The following is a 16,261-nucleotide window of genomic DNA, read 5'->3' as shown; positions in this document are numbered from 1 at the left end:
GAAAAGATATGTTTTGGAAACAGGAAACGGCTTGACAGCATGCCAGCAGAGTTATGGCTGAAAACGCACAATAAACTTTTGCTTCAGTTCAGACTTAACCAGTGCAAATGTCAATCTTTCCCCCTTATTGTTATTTTGAAGATCCGTAATTCGGTGTTTGAGGAAATTACTTACTGATTAGAATTGTTTGCTTTGACTCTCCCTATTATTGCCACACATATCCCCACCCCTATATTCCTCTCCATCAGCAGTTTTTTTTTCCACTTGTGTTGTTCTGCCCCTCTTTCTTTTCTGTGCTGCCCTCCTTCCCACTATCATTCTTCTCTTTCTCTCTACCATCATTGTAGGTCCATGCTCTTATCTCCTCCATCCCCTTTGACCCTACTCCTCTACCACCCCTACCCCTTCCTACCACTCATCCTTCTTTTCCCATCTCCATTCCCCCCCCTTCAACCCCATCCCTCCCTGCCCCTTCCCCAACCCTTGACCCTCTCTGGCCATCCTGGTTTCTCCTGTCTGAAGTCCCCCCTTGACTACATGCCTCTTCATATCTCCCTTCCCTCATCTCCCTTTCCCCTACCATTCCTCTGCCCTTACTCTCCCCTGTCCAACATCTCCCCTTCTACTACTGCTCCCCTACCCCTTCTCTCCCCCTCCTCCCTCTCCCCTGCCCCTCCTCTACCCCTCTCCAGTACCTAAACCGCATTACACCATACCCCCTCACCTACCAGTACCACATACACCACCTTATTCCTCCCTCCTACCATTCTTCCACTTACCCACCTCCCCAGCATGCCCCACTCCCCCCTTTCCCATTGCCACCCACCCTTCCATTCTTTTTTAATATTTCTATATATTCCCATTCTTTGAAAATAATGAAATGGAATATCCTAGTAGTGTTTTGTAAATTCCAAAATATTCTTATTTTTTCCCCAAAGTGGGAATAGGTATTTAATAAGGTAAAGGTACTAAAGAGAAAACAATTTTGTGATCTTTGTACATGTACATTAAAGTTAATCCTTTTATTTAGATAAAGGGATTTTGAAAATAATTCACTGGCTTCAGCTTTATTTAGATGCATGTAATTGCATGGTCCAGTATTAACATAGATTTATGAACCCTCATTTTGTTGGTTGGAAAGTAAAAGGGTAATATGGTAGTACTGATTGTCATAACCAATACTAGTTTATGTCTACAGCTTGTGTATTTTTTTATAATTCATTTTCTGGGTGGAATAAGGGGGAGCTCGATATTCCCCCTTATTTAGCAAAATTTTGCATTTTGGGGCAGTTTCACAGTTTTTTCTTCATAATTGAATTTGTACAAAAGTACAATGAGTTTGATACATTTTGGTAAAGATTTATGTGCTACGGGTACCAGAAATTCAGTACTCTATCAGAAAATGTATAAAAACTAAGAATGATAATATTATCAGCTATATTGCCCTTTTACTTTCCGAATGACTATTTTTTTCAGTAAAATGGTCATATTTTAAAATGAAATATATATTTATTTAAAATCTACTTGGGCATGTTCAGTGTAATTTTGTATTTGCACTGGAAACAAACACAATTAATTAGTCGACAATAGTACTGTTGAATATTTAACCGTTGCATGTTCAGCTGTAGTAGCTTAATGTATCCTACCCTACATACATAAAGAATTTAAAAAAAAAAACTCCATGACGATTTGTGTAGTTCCTAATAACACTCTTTAAATACACTAATACAGGATGTTGTTTTTCATGCTACCTAGAGTACATACATGTAGTATATATGCTATGTTTAGATTTGTTTTACCCCTTTTCACATCATACTGTGTGAAACAACTTCTTCAAATTGTTCTTGAATTAACTTGATAGATCTTTTGAATATTCTCTTTTCTTTAGAATAAATTATTGGAAGAGGGAGAGAGCTATGCAGTCACACTGTACACATGGAGAAGCTGCTCAAGGGCAATGCCACAGGTAATATGACATCATAATCTTTTAGCGCCCTCCTTCAGAGGATATAGGAATACATGTAAAAGGAGTTGTCACGACATTGGCTGTAAACTAGAATTAGGGCTTTTTAAATCACAGAGGTCAGCATGATTATTCATTTAATATTTGCTTGTTATCCCATTTTGTTAAAGAAAATTATCAGTTCATTCAGTACCTATCCACTTGAACAAAAAAGAGATAAGGTCATTTTCAAAATGTTCTCAAGAACTACATAATAATGAAATGAATAAGTGTTTGGTACGCAAATTGTGAAATAGCCTTAAAAACGGATATACTAAAGCTTTTTGATATGCAGAAAATCGCATGAATGACTAGAACGCTAGAGCGAAACAATATATGGAAAGAGACAATGGACACTTAACAGCGAGTTGTGATTGGTTGTAGGTTAGTACCAGCTGTAAATTATAGCAAAGCATGAAATCATTCTGGCGGCTCAGAAAGGGGTCTCATTCTGTGCTGTGTCGCCACAAGGAATATACAATACTAGTAATAATAATATAATTGTATTTTATTTCAAGACTGCAGAAAGAGCTGAATGGTACCAAACTTTTACATAAGTAAAAAACAATACAAAACATATCTACAGTAATACTTAATAAGAATATCAAACTAGTATTATACAAATATACAAAGCATGAAATATAAAATCACTAATACTTTTGGGGTTAATATGAATGCAAAATAAAGCCATTATCAACAGAGTATTTTCAAATATTTGTAAAGACTCTAAGTAATATATGATTGCTTTGAGTTATGACTGGTTTATTTCATTCAAATTCTTGCACTTGTTTTTCACCAGATCAAATCAAACAACCAACCCAACAGGAAACAGATTTATGAGACGTTTGTTGATGTTCTACGACCAGAGGTCACCAAGCTAGTCAATTTCATGTACTTTCAGGTAAGCCTTCAAGAAAGTTACCTTTCATAAATGTGCATTTAGCACCATTTTCCCTTAATTCTCTGAAAGCATGATCTGCATTCTCTGCAGATAAAACCCAAAGAGCCCCTGCATTTTAAACCTCTACATCTGTTGGTAACTTCCCCCATGTACACATGTAGCTTGGATTATAGGTGCATGCCATAAAGCCCAGCTAAGGATAGAGGTTTAATTGGATGTTGGATGCGGAGAGTAGTAGTATTGAGGAACAGTTGGATCTATTAGAAGTGGTCTAAAAAAGATCATTTGTTTGACATTTAAAAATATTTACAGAATTTATTGTGATTCTTTCTAATGCTGCAAGCTCTTTTTTCATTCTGTTTTATCCTGTCTTGCAGCAAAGAGCAATTGATGTTTTCTGCAGAGATGTGAAACGTCTATCCCATGCGGAAAAGAGGAAGGACTTTGTGTCGGAGGCGTACCTCCTGACGCTAGGACGTCTCATCAACATGTTTGCAGTTCTGGATGCTCTTAAGAATGTCAAAGCCAGCATCAAGAATGACTATGCTGCCTACAGGAGGTAAGTCTTTCTGAACCAAGTGACCGTATTCTGTGTGACAAAGGGGTTCCAGTGGTGGATCCAGCCACGTTTGATACAATGATAGAATTGGGGCTGGGATTGTTTGTGGACTTGGATCCATCCCAGGGGTCTGTGAGGTCTGCTCTGGTGATAATTGCCCCAGTGAAAAATTAGAACCAAACTTTTAACGTAACCCATATTGCTATCACTTCATTCAGTGGCGGACCGTGACCCGAGGAGACAAAGCATTGGAGGGGCACGGTATTGTAAGTGAACAATGCTGGGCCCCTCCAATGCTTTTTCTCTTCCGGGTTACGGTCCGCCACTGACTTCATTATTCCGAACTGAAAAAGACATTCGACAGACAAGATCACCAGAATTCTGAAGGAGAATCTTGAGATTTGGCTTAGGATTCATTTATTCCCTTGAAATACTGTAATCACTTCTTTTTGTATTTGTTGATCTCTCCAGGGCAGCCCAGTTTCTGAAGGTGATGGCTGATCCTCAGGCCCTGAGGGAATCACAGGAGGTGGTCCTGTTCCTGGCCAACAACGACAAGATCACCAGAACTCTGAAGGAGAACCTGGAGAAGATCCAGGGCTATGAGGAACTCCTGATGGACATCGTCAATCTCTGCGTGGACCTCTTTGAACAACGCCAGTATGTCATGCCAGCTGAAAAACACATGCTTCTCAAGGTAAATTATTTAGATTAGAGGTGTTGTGGCTCAGTGGAAACGTCTCAGGACTTGGAACCACAATGTCCGGGGTTCGAATCCCTGCAGCACCTGCATCCTTTGGCAAAGCAGTTATCTAGGAAGAAATTCCTTGAATGGTCAATCACCCAATAAACGATAGCCACGCTACAGTAGGGGTAATAGTATATAGCACCTAGAAACATTGTATTATGCACTATGTAAATGTTACATATTATCATTTGTTAATATCTAAGTTTAGATTAATGGTGATGTAAAAGATGTTGGAAGATGGTCATTATACAAGCAGGGCTGTTATGATCCACATTATAAAGCTTCTTGACAGCTCATGCATATATTGGTAATATGGTAATACTTTATATTCATCATATGTTCATGTGTTGTGACTCAGGGCAACAGGAACATCGAGCACAGGCAAACCCTCCCCCACGAAAATGCTTAAAAGAGCCCCCAATTTTAAAATAGCCCAGGAAATCCCCATCCAATGCAATGTTAAAGCTTATAAAGTGTTGCAGATTTAGGAAGTAGGTTGAATAGCACCCCCCCCCTCCTCCCCACAGGTAAAATATCCTGTCTGCTGTGAATATCACAAAATTACACATCAAACTTCAACCTTGCCCTCTAATTTTGCATATGTGATGCTGTTTACCCTCCAACAGGTAATAGGCTTTGGTCTATACCTCATTGATAGCAAAGAGAACAACATCTACAAGCTGGACCAGAAGAAGAGGATTAATCTAAACAAAGTAGACAAGATTTTCAAGGTATGTAATGCATTCTTAATGGAAAATTAGTCTCTTCAGCTCTGTGAATGTCATTATCTTTATAGCAAGTCATGTGTTTCATCATACAAGCTCTACCAATGTTCTTTATCATGATAGGCCTATTTTTCTTTGTGAGTCATCCACTTACTTTCTGTATATCTGTAGCACCATTAAAAAAAAATATTCAAAGGTAAAAGAAAGTAATTGGAGCAAAAAATCATTTCATGAGAAAGTCTATTAAATGAAAGTTAATTGCCACCATATTATCATATATCTAGATCTGGTATATTGATGTAAACTTATCTTTGTGAAATCGTGAAATCTTAACCGATAATTCTGATGATCACTAACACAGAAAAGCACATATGGGAGAGTATATTAACATCTGGAAAAATACTGACATTCGACCGAATTACTAATTTCTCAATTCAATTATGCATTTTCTTCCAGAGCCATTTTCGACATATTTGTATCTATAAATACAAACGCTTAGGTGATAATTTTATTGGATTCTGTTGAACTCATCTTGAGATCATATAATTAAAACTGGTATTTATCTTTAAATGAATAATGTATCTGAAGCCCACGGAAGGGTAAGGTTAAGGAAATAAACTGGTACTTTTTATAGTTAAAACAAAATATTCACAGACTTTAAACAGATCTTACACAGAATTACAAAAAATGGAAATAAATGATGTTTGTCAAATGATTTTTAAGGATTTTTTTTTATTACAGAGTAATGAGCAAATGAATATCAGAAAAATTACTGCAAAATGTCTGTCCATTTATAGTGTAGTCCCACATGCTGTCTCCTGTGTTAGCTACACCATGAAAAGCATGTGGTAATAATGTATTTTTTCAAGCAAGCCTGAATTATTTTAATGAAACTCTGTTCTAAATAAGCGTTCTGGCATATGGTAATAGGATTACTTCCAAAGAGCTCCCTCTTCGGGCAAAACTTGATGAAATAGATATGAGATTTTAAGATTGAATTTATTTCCTAAAATTCCCTTCTGACCCTTTAGCAATTAGAAATGATACCCTTTTAAAGGGACAATGTGATAAAATAGCTATGACATTTTAAGATTAAATTTTCTTAACTTCCCTTTTGACCCTTCAGCAATTGGAAGTGGTGCCCCTCTATGGTGATATCCAAATCCCTGTGTTCACCTACATAAAGAAGAGCGCCAACTACGAGTCCCACAAGTCCTTTTGGAATCCCGACATGTCGTCAGCTGCACAGTACAACCTCCTAGAGCACCTGCAACCAATCAGAGACAGCCATATGAGATATATCAGTGAGCTTGCCAGACATAGCAACAAGGTGGGTTTCAGCTTTCATTCATTCCGGGAGGAGCTGTGTTTCGTTATTTGATCTAGACCTGCCTGGTCTAATTTCCGATCGTCTACTAACCGTTTGGTCTAACTGACCTAAAGCCCATTTTACTTCATTGTGTAATTTCCAGCTAAGCTTTACCCCTTTCATCAATTATTTTCTAGCTTGATATGAATGGATGAATAGAGAATGAATCGATTCTCATCTGTCAAAGTGCAAAAATAATTGATTGACAAATAGAATTACACTAAAGTGGATACTTGACCAAATGAAGTGTAGAATAAACAGTAATTAGACCAAATGGATTGAGCCTACTAGTAGGGGGTATTTGGGTTCCACAACATTTTCTCCGGCGACAATTAGTCTTATGGAAAACCTGCACGTTAAGCCAAACATGATTTTAAGCCAACCTCCAAACTAAATAAACCCTGATCATTATCCTCTAGTAGAGCGGATAAGCTCCAAAAATCACAAGAATTGTGCAAAATTTGACTAAAGCATGAAACTTTCACAAGTATTAGTATATGCCGTAAGATTTATTTTAAAGATGGGAGGTAAATTTTAAAATGCCATTTTCGGCCGTTGCCATGGCAACGGAATAATTTCTCAAAAATGACATACATTCCCATGTAAATGGTAAATAAACATGATATAGATGAATAAAATGATAACTTTCAAGCTTCCAATTGAATATATATAAAATTTAGAAACATTCAAAATCAACAAGATAGTTCCAATTGGTCCGTTGCCATGGCAACGGCTTGTTTTTCCCCAGAAAAATAAAAATTTTGATTAAAAAAATGTTGTAGAATATGATTTATCTTTAATTTTCCCTAATTTTACAGTGTTAAACAAAGATATTTTGGTTGCTAGATGTATAAATCATATCTCAAGCCATTGCCATGGCAACCAAATAACAACTGATTTACAAAAATAACATGGTTGACAAGACAATGGGCAGGTGGAAAAATCAACTGGAATTGACTTTTTATGTATGCTTTAGTTTTGACCCCCTCATTTGAACCAAAAATACAGAAAGTGTTCTGCAGGAGTTCTTTATAAAGATAAAACTTTATGTTGCATTGGTATTGCTTGAATTAAATAAAAAAAAACAATGTTGCAAAGAACCCGTTGCCATGGCAACAGCTTATTTCCCTCTAGAAAGGTAAAAATATTGATAAAAATGTAGGATACATATGTATAATCATCAGTCCATTTTCAATCATTTTTGAGGTACTAATCGGGATATGCTTTTGACTAAATTTATAAATATAACATCTTAAGTCATTGCCATGGCAACCAGATAACATCTAATTAAAAACAACAACAACAGGGATGACAAGGTTATGGAAAGGTGAAAAGTACAATGAAAATTAACTTATATGTACATGCATAAGGTTTGACCTACTCAATTAATTTAGGGGAAATAATACAGTGAGTGTTCTGCATGAACTAATTGGAATGATACAGATTGATGTTGCCTTGGTAATACTTGAATTAAATAAAAAGAAACAATGTTGCAAAGAACCCGTTGCCATGGCAACAGCTTATTTCCCTCTAGAAAGGTAAAAATATTGATAAAAATGTAGAATACATGTATGATCATCATTCCATTTTCAATCCGATGTTTTTTAGGTACTAATCGGGATGTGCTTGTGACTAAATTTATAAATATAACATCTTAAGTCATTGCCATGGTAACCAGATAACATTCAATTTAAAAAACAACAAAACAGGGATGACAAGGTTATGGATAGGTGAATAATACAATGAAAATAACTTTTATGCATAAGGTTTGACCTACTCAATTAATTTAGGGGAAATAATAAAGTGAGTGTTTTGCATGAACTAATTAGAATGTCCAACATTGATGTTGCCTTAGCAATACTTGAATTCCACGATAAATATCAATGTTGCAAATGACCTGTTGCCGTAGCAACGGTTCATTTACACAAGAAAAGTACCAGTTTTGATTAGAAAAATGACTATAGACTCTGATTTTTCTTTCATTTCTCCTAATTTTGTGATAAGAATTGATATGTTTGCTGTTAACATACAAAAAATATCTGAAGCCATTGTCATGGCAACCAAATTACATCTAATTTGAAAAAAAACATGGTTGACAACACAATGGACAGGTGGAAAATACAATTAGAATTATTCTGTATATGCTTAAGTTTTGAACCCCTCATTTGAACATAAAGTATAGAATGAGTTCTGCAGGAGTTCTTTAGAAAGATAAAAACTTATGTTGCCTTGGTTACGCTTGAATTAAATTCTTTTTAAAATGTTGCAAAGGGCTCGTTGCCATGGCAACAGCTTATTTCCCTGTAGAAAGGTAAATATATTGATAAAAATGTAGAATACAGACATGTATGATCATCTTTCCATTTTCAATTATTTTAAGGTACTGATCAAGATATGTTTGTGACTAGATTTATAAATATAACATCTTAAGCCATTGCCATGGCAACCCGATAACATCTATTTTTTTCAAAAACAACATGGATGACAAGGGTATGGAGATTATGGACAGGTGAAAAATTCACTTAATGTGCATGCATAAGGTTTGACTTCAATCTAGGGGAAACAATACAATGAGTGTTCTGCATGAACTAATTAGAATGATAAACATTGATGATGCCTTGGTAATACTTGAATTCAATGATAAATATCAACGTTGCAAATGATCTGTTGTCATAGCAACTGCTCATTTTCCCAAGAAAAGTACCAGTTTTGATAAGAAAAACTGTAGTGGTCTGATGTGTCCAAGACCTTGAGACGGCTTCCAAAAATGGAGTTTAAAACGGCTGTTGATATATAAATGGACATAGCTCACTTCATATCCGTCTGGGATAATTATATGATTTCGTGTCTAGACCATGGTTTCAATGGTCAAGTAATTTATGACAAGTTACACGGACAGTCAGTTGTCCTGTATATTAAAAGAAATCCAAGATGGCTTTGAAAATGGAGTCTAAAATTGCTGTTGCTGCATTAAAAAACGTAGTTTCTTTAATATCCTGGAATAAGTTTATGCCATAGTGAAATGTGTCAAATTATACATAAGGACAAGTTACAAGAACAGTTAGTGTTCAAGTATGTCCAAAAATCCAAGGTGGCTTCCAAAAATGGAATATAGAATAGCCCCTGTTACTAACAAATGGACATATTTCGTGTAATATCTGCCAAGTGCATATTATTTTGATATCTAAATCATGGTTTTAAAAGTCAGTAAATACATCATGTACATTGGAACAAGTTACAAGGACACAAGGACAGTTAGTAATCCAGTATGTTCCAACATCCAAGATGGCTTCAAACAATCGGAGTCTATTGAATTGGAGCCTGTTGCTTAAAAATTGACATAGTTCATTTAAATCCACCAAGGAAAACTGATTTTGGTGTTCACACTTTGGTTTCAAGTTTTAAAAGATACGTTTAGACTTGTTACAATGATATCCAGTTGTCCATTTTGCCTAAAAATCCAAGAGGGTTTTCCGAAATGGCATCCAAAATGACTTCTATCACTAAAAAATTATCAGAGTTCATAAAACCTGTAAGAAACAATTTTGGTGTCTACACTAGCTGTGGTATAAAGGGTCCATTATTACATAAGGACAAGTAACAAGGATGGTTAGTTTTCAATTTTGTCCAAAATCCAAGGTAGATTCTCACAAGTGGATATCATATCCACTTCAAAGTAACAGTCGCCATTTTAGAATCTATTTATGGAAGCCATCTTGGATTTTCAGGCAAAATGGACAATTATACATCATTGTAACCAGTCCAAACGTATCATTTGATCCTTGAAATCCTAGTGTAGACACCAAAACAACATCCCAATGTGTATTTAATGTACTACGTCCACTTTTAAGTAACATTAACCCCCATTTTCAAACAATCTTTGAATTTTTGGACACAATATTGACGCCTGACTGTCTGTTCAACTGGACACAATGTACAGTATTAGTTGACCCATGATACACTTCTGTAGACACCAAAATCATATCCCCAATGTGTATTAGTAATGAACTATATGTCCATTTTGAAGTAACAACAGTCAATTTAGACCCCATTTTGGAGGCCATCTTGGATTTTTAACATATCATTCCATTGATTGTCCTTGTAACTTGTTCTTATGCATTAAAAAATGGTTTTATGATAATGGTTGAGACATCAAGATCATATTCTGTCCCTGACAGATATTGAACAAACTCTTGTAACTATGTTTTAGACACCAGAATCACATTTCACAGGCGGATATAGAATGATCTACGTCAGATTTGATTAAAAACAGTCAATTTTAGACCCCATTTTTGTAAGTCACCTTGCGTTTTTTTTACATACCAGACCAATAACTGTCCTTGTAACTTGTCTTAATGCATTTACGACCCCTTAAACCATGGTTTAGACAGCAACATAATATTCCCCAGACAGATATTGAACAAACAATGTTTATTTGTAAGTAACATTAGATATGGTTTTACAAAACTTTTTTTGTAAGCCATCTTGGAAATGTGGACATACTAGACCACTGACTGTCCATGTAGCTTGTCCTTATGTATTGACCCTTGAAATAACAAATCATATTCCCCAGACAGATATTGAGCAAACTATATCCTAATTTATTATTTGACTCTTGAAGCTATGGTTTCAACACCAAAATCATATCTCACAAGTGAATATAAAAGGAGCTATTCCATTTTCAAGTATCAGCAACCGTTTTAGAATAGTTTTTGGAAGCCATATTGGATTTTCAAACACACCTGTCATTGTAACTTGTCCTAATATTGTTAGACTCTTGAAACCAATGATTTAGACACCAATATATCATCCTCTAGGCCAATATGAAATGAGCTATGTACGCTTTAGGTATCAGCAACCATTCTAGATTCAATTTTTCGAAGCCATCTTGGATTTTTGGACATTCCAAACCACTGGCTGTCCTTGTATTTGGCCAAATGTACTACTTGATCTTTAAAACCAATGAATAGAAACCAAATTAAAGCCATTTTATCAAGTAATGGATAAATTGTGGATTTTTCGCTCACGGCAGCCAGTGAGGGCATCATCTTGGAACACCCTTGAGTGCTTAAATTATTTTTAACCTTTCAACCAGTAAGGGTATTTTTATCGTATTTGACCAGTCTACTTTTCATGTAAAATAACCAGTGAATAGATTAAACTTCGTGTTGAATAGATTCAAACGTTACTTTAAAAATTATCACAGTATTACAAAATTTTCTTCGTCAAAATCAGCAGTGTAATTTTGAGGGGGCCAGATATGACGTATCGAGCAAAATTTACTTTAAAATGTTCTCACCGAGCCAGCGACAGAGCAAAAAATTTCATTTTGTTTTTCATTTTGGGTACATTATTCGTAAAATAATATTTCATCCATCTCTCTTTCACTTTCTCTTTATTTTTTTTAGTAATGATTTTTTTTTTTTGGGGGGGGGGAGAGGGTTGCTAAATTACTGGGAATTTTCTTGATGGAAACTTTCCATGGGAATAAATTTGACTTTTGTGGGAATTTTTTAATTTTTTGGCAATTTTCAGGAATTAAAAAAAAATGATGGGAATTTTCAAAAAGTAACAATTTTCTGATATTTATATGCAGGAAATAGGCATATCCTGGCAGATGATGCTTAATAGTGCTTTGCTATCATATTTCAAGCCAAGTATGCTAAAACAGTCAGACAAGGCATGATTTCAATGATCTCCATGTAAAAGATGATTTACTGTATTTACCTTGATTTGGATATCAAGACCATGTCGACTCCTAACATAGACCTAAGATTTTGAGTTATCAACCCCTATAATCCCCTTATATATTGATATGTTGAACAGCTTTAAAACACCTATCACCCCAAGACGCTTTCTTCAAAATGGCCGCCTGCGAATACTTTGAACGAAATTGTCCAGCATCGAGTTTCGGGCATTTATTTGAGCCCACAAAACTCTGATACGAATTTTGTTGGTCTTATTTCGATGCCATGTATAATGAAACAAGATTGTGCTTATCATTTAGCATTTTTATGTTCAGCACCCCCCTAAAAGGGGAAAAAATAAATAAACATATTTTTATCGAAATTTGTACTTTTCTGGAGCCATTTGCAACATTGATATTCATCTTTATGTTCAGCATTACCAAAACATAAGTATTTTTGTCAACCTAATGGAACAATGCATAACACTTAATGTAACTCTTGTTCAAAATTACATGTAAAAGAGCAGGTCCAATCTTGTGCATATTAAGTTAATTTTATTGTATTTTCCGTCTGTCCATTATTTTGTCAGCTATAGTTTTTTTGGGTAAATTAAATGTTATGTTATTGCAATATTAATGCCTCAATATGTTTTTTATAAACAACAAAAATGTACGCGTATCTTTGGCACCCTAACTTTAGTAAAAATAAATGAAATATAAGATTCTACTAGGTATTTTTTTAATCAAAGATGGTCTTTTCTGGAGGAAAAATGATCCGTTGCCATGGCAACCGAACACACATTTGCAAACATTGATATCATTAAGTTCAACCGTTACCAAGGCAGCATCAGTTTTATCATGCTATTGTACTCATGCAGAACACTCACTGTAATTTTTGTTCAAAACTTAATGACTGTTCAAACATTATGTAGATTAAGTAAAATTTTATTTTACATTCCACCTGACCATTATCATTTCAACAGTGTAATTTTTTTGTATTTATAATTTACATCTTAATCTCAATGGCTGAAGATGTTATCTACATATTAACAACAAGCATATATATGCTTAGCACCCTAAAATTAGGTGAAATGAAAGAAAAATCAAATTTTACCATGTTTTTGTTTATCAAAGTTGCTTATACTTTTCTGGGGGAAGGGGAACATTTGAATTACTAACATTTGATTTACTAATATTTATTATTAAATTCAAGTATTACCAAGGCAACATCAATTTATTATTCTAATGAACTCATGCAGAATACTTAGTAAATTTTTTGTCCAAAATTAAATGACTGGCCAAACCTTTCACACATTGAGTTATATTGTATTTTCCACCTGTCCATGATATTGTCATCCAAATTAATATTTTTGTAAATTAGATATTATTTGGTTGTCATGTCAATAGCTTTAGATGTTATTTAAACATTTTGCACCAAACATATCGATGTTTAACACACTAAGATTAGGGGAAATGCAAGAAAAATAAGATTCTATAGTCCTTTTTTAATAAAAATTGGTACTAAATGATCCGTTGCTATGGCAACAGGCCATTTGCAACATTGATTTTTATCCTTGAATTCAAGTATTACCAAGGCAACATCAATCTGAATCATTCCAATTAGTTCATGCAGAACACTCACTGTATCATTTCCCCTAAATTAATTGATGAGGTCAAACCTTACGCATGTATATATAAGTTAATTTTTATTGTACTTTTCACCTATCCATAACCTTGTAATCCCTGTTGTTTCTTTTTTTAAAATTAGATGTTATCTGGTTGCCATGGCAATGACTTAAGATGTTATATTTATAAATTTAGTCACAAGCATATCCCGATTAGTACCTCAAAAATGATTGAAAATGGACTGATGATCATACATGTATTCTACATTTTTATCAATATTTTTACTTTTCTAAAGGGAAATAAGCTGTTGCCATGGCAACGGGATCTTTGCAATATTGTTTTTTTAATTTAATTCAAGCATTACCAATGCAACATAAAGTTTTATCTTTATAAAGAACTCCTGCAGAACACTTTCTGTATTTTTGGTTCAAATGAGGGGGTCAAAACTAAAGCATACATAAAAAGTCAATTCCAGTTGATTTTTCCACCTGCCCATTGTCTTGTCAACCATGTTATTTTTGTAAATCAGTTGTTATTTGGTTGCCATGGCAATGGCTTGAGATATAATTTATACATCTAGCAACCAAAATATCTTTGTTTAACACTGTAAAATTAGGGGAAATTAAGGATTAATCATATTCTACAACGTTTTTCTAATCAAAATTTTATTTTTCTGGGGAAAAACAAGCCGTTGCCATGGCAACGTACCAAATGGAACTTTCTTGTTGATTTTGAATGTTTCTAAATTTTATATATATTTAATTAGAAGCTTGAAAATTATCATTTTATTCATCTATATCATGTTTATTTACCATTTACATGGAAATGTATGTCATTTTTGAGAAATTATTGCGTTGCCATGGCAACGGCCGAAAATGGCATTTTTAAATTTACCTCCCATCTTTGAAATAAATCTTGCGGCATATACTAATACTTGTGAAAGTTTCATGCTTTAGTCAAATTTTGCACAATTGTTCGGCTAATCCGCTCTACTATTCGCATTATTCTGAACAAAAAACTCTATGACAATCCTAACGCTAATCCTATGGCCTCTGAGATATTAAGACTGGAGCAAATGGTACAGAAGCAGATGTTGTTTCACCAGTATATGACTATCTGAGAAGTAGGTCTACTGCCTTTTGATCAGATGAATATAAATACTTGTGTTTGAGTAATTGTTGACAAGGGAGTAGCACAAACTTCATTAATTTCATGTAGTCACACCAATGAAACTGACTACACACCATCCGATGGTATGCCATTAAAAATTATGCAATAACTTTTATCGGTCTAGAGTCGGCTCCATTGGTGAGACTGTAGCATTATGCTAACATTACGGTAAGCTGAAAGTGTCAAGCTTTGTTGATGTATGTTTTTTTTTTTTTGACTGTTCTGTAATAGCAAAATGTGTCAGGATAGTTATGAATTATGTGGGGCACTAAACATCCTGATGAATCGAACCTCTTCTGTTAGAGAATAGTGTCACATTGGTCTGTACCCAAGTAAACAACAACTGAAGATTAGAGTTTGAATTAAAAATATGTTCAGAATATGGACCATTTTGTCCAAGATACCTGAAGTGTGTATTGCTTAAGAGTGTAAGCTCATTGATTTTATACATGTAACTCAGAATGGATGGATGTATCATGTACATGTATTGATGCTTTTACAGGAGGTTACCACAGCACAGAAAGACACAGGTCGGACTGAGGATGAGAATCGTGTACTGTATGAGATAGCTCTGCGTGGACTGAGGTTATTGTCGCGGTGGACGTCCCTTGTCACAGAACTGGTAAGCCAAGGTTTTTTAAAGACTTTTGTTATAAGCTACTGAAATCCTCACACCTGATTGGTTTAGAACAAGTTAGTCAATGAAAATCACTGTCAAGATGCTTTGTGAAATATTTCCTATACATTTTGAAAATAGGTTTATTGTCATGGTGGATGTCCGTCTTCACATAACTGGTAAGCATGTCATAAAAACAATTGTTATAAGCTACTGAAATCTTTGCATCTAATTGACTTACAATAACTTTATACTCGGTGAAACTCATTGAAAAGATTCTTCCGGAAACATTCCCTATGATGTTTTGTAAATATCCGAATTTCCACAAATTAGTTTTCATACTTCTTATTAGTTCATTTTGATATTTCTTTACCCCAACCACGTAGGAAAAAGAGAGCATTTCTAATGATAATGATGATGATGATGATAAGAGTAATGACATTTTTCAAATAGTCAAATGATAATAATCATCACAGCCAGCCAGTTGAACTTCAAGTGATTTTACACACTGCATTTTTGTTTGGTTTTTCAGTTTTCTTGGAAACTGTTTCATCCTGCTGAGACTAGGGACATCAAAGCTCAAGAAGCCGAGGAGTATGAGAGGGTAAGTTTTCTTTGGTTCATGTATTTATTTCTTTAGTTGTTAAAGTACTGGGTTTTCGATTTATAATTTCCTTTTTTCTCTCTCTCTAAATATAGAATTGACTCGCAAAATTTGTGTCACTAGAACAAGGTAGGATTTTTTAAAATTTAGGTTGTTGTTTTTTTCCACACTTGGGCGATTGCTGAACTTTTGTGGGTTATTTTTTTCACGTAATGAGCAATTAGGCTATTAAAGCAAAGCATATTATCCTGCCAT

The 16,261-nt window shown here is 34.7% G+C and overlaps 1 protein-coding gene across 2 annotated transcripts in view; it reads left to right on the top strand.

Moving 5' to 3' along the window:
- Window positions 1-16,261, top strand: part of LOC121425089 (cytoplasmic FMR1-interacting protein 2-like) — a 53,781-nt gene that overhangs the window by 17,195 nt on the left and 20,325 nt on the right. For both annotated transcript variants that reach the window (XM_041621181.1, XM_041621102.1), the window contains 8 exons: window positions 1,889-1,966; window positions 2,802-2,903; window positions 3,281-3,462; window positions 3,934-4,159; window positions 4,837-4,941; window positions 6,062-6,265; window positions 15,289-15,408; window positions 15,935-16,006. In XM_041621181.1, the coding sequence (XP_041477115.1) occupies window positions 1,889-1,966; window positions 2,802-2,903; window positions 3,281-3,462; window positions 3,934-4,159; window positions 4,837-4,941; window positions 6,062-6,265; window positions 15,289-15,408; window positions 15,935-16,006 (1,089 nt within the window). The remainder of the gene's footprint in view (window positions 1-1,888; window positions 1,967-2,801; window positions 2,904-3,280; window positions 3,463-3,933; window positions 4,160-4,836; window positions 4,942-6,061; window positions 6,266-15,288; window positions 15,409-15,934; window positions 16,007-16,261) is intronic.

The sequence above is a fragment of the Lytechinus variegatus genome, chromosome 1, assembly GCF_018143015.1.
Source record: "Lytechinus variegatus isolate NC3 chromosome 1, Lvar_3.0, whole genome shotgun sequence".
NCBI classification, from domain to species: Eukaryota; Metazoa; Echinodermata; class Echinoidea; order Temnopleuroida; family Toxopneustidae; genus Lytechinus; species Lytechinus variegatus.
The sequence above is the reverse complement of the archived record's forward strand: the minus strand, read 5'-3'. Positions and strand labels throughout refer to the sequence as shown.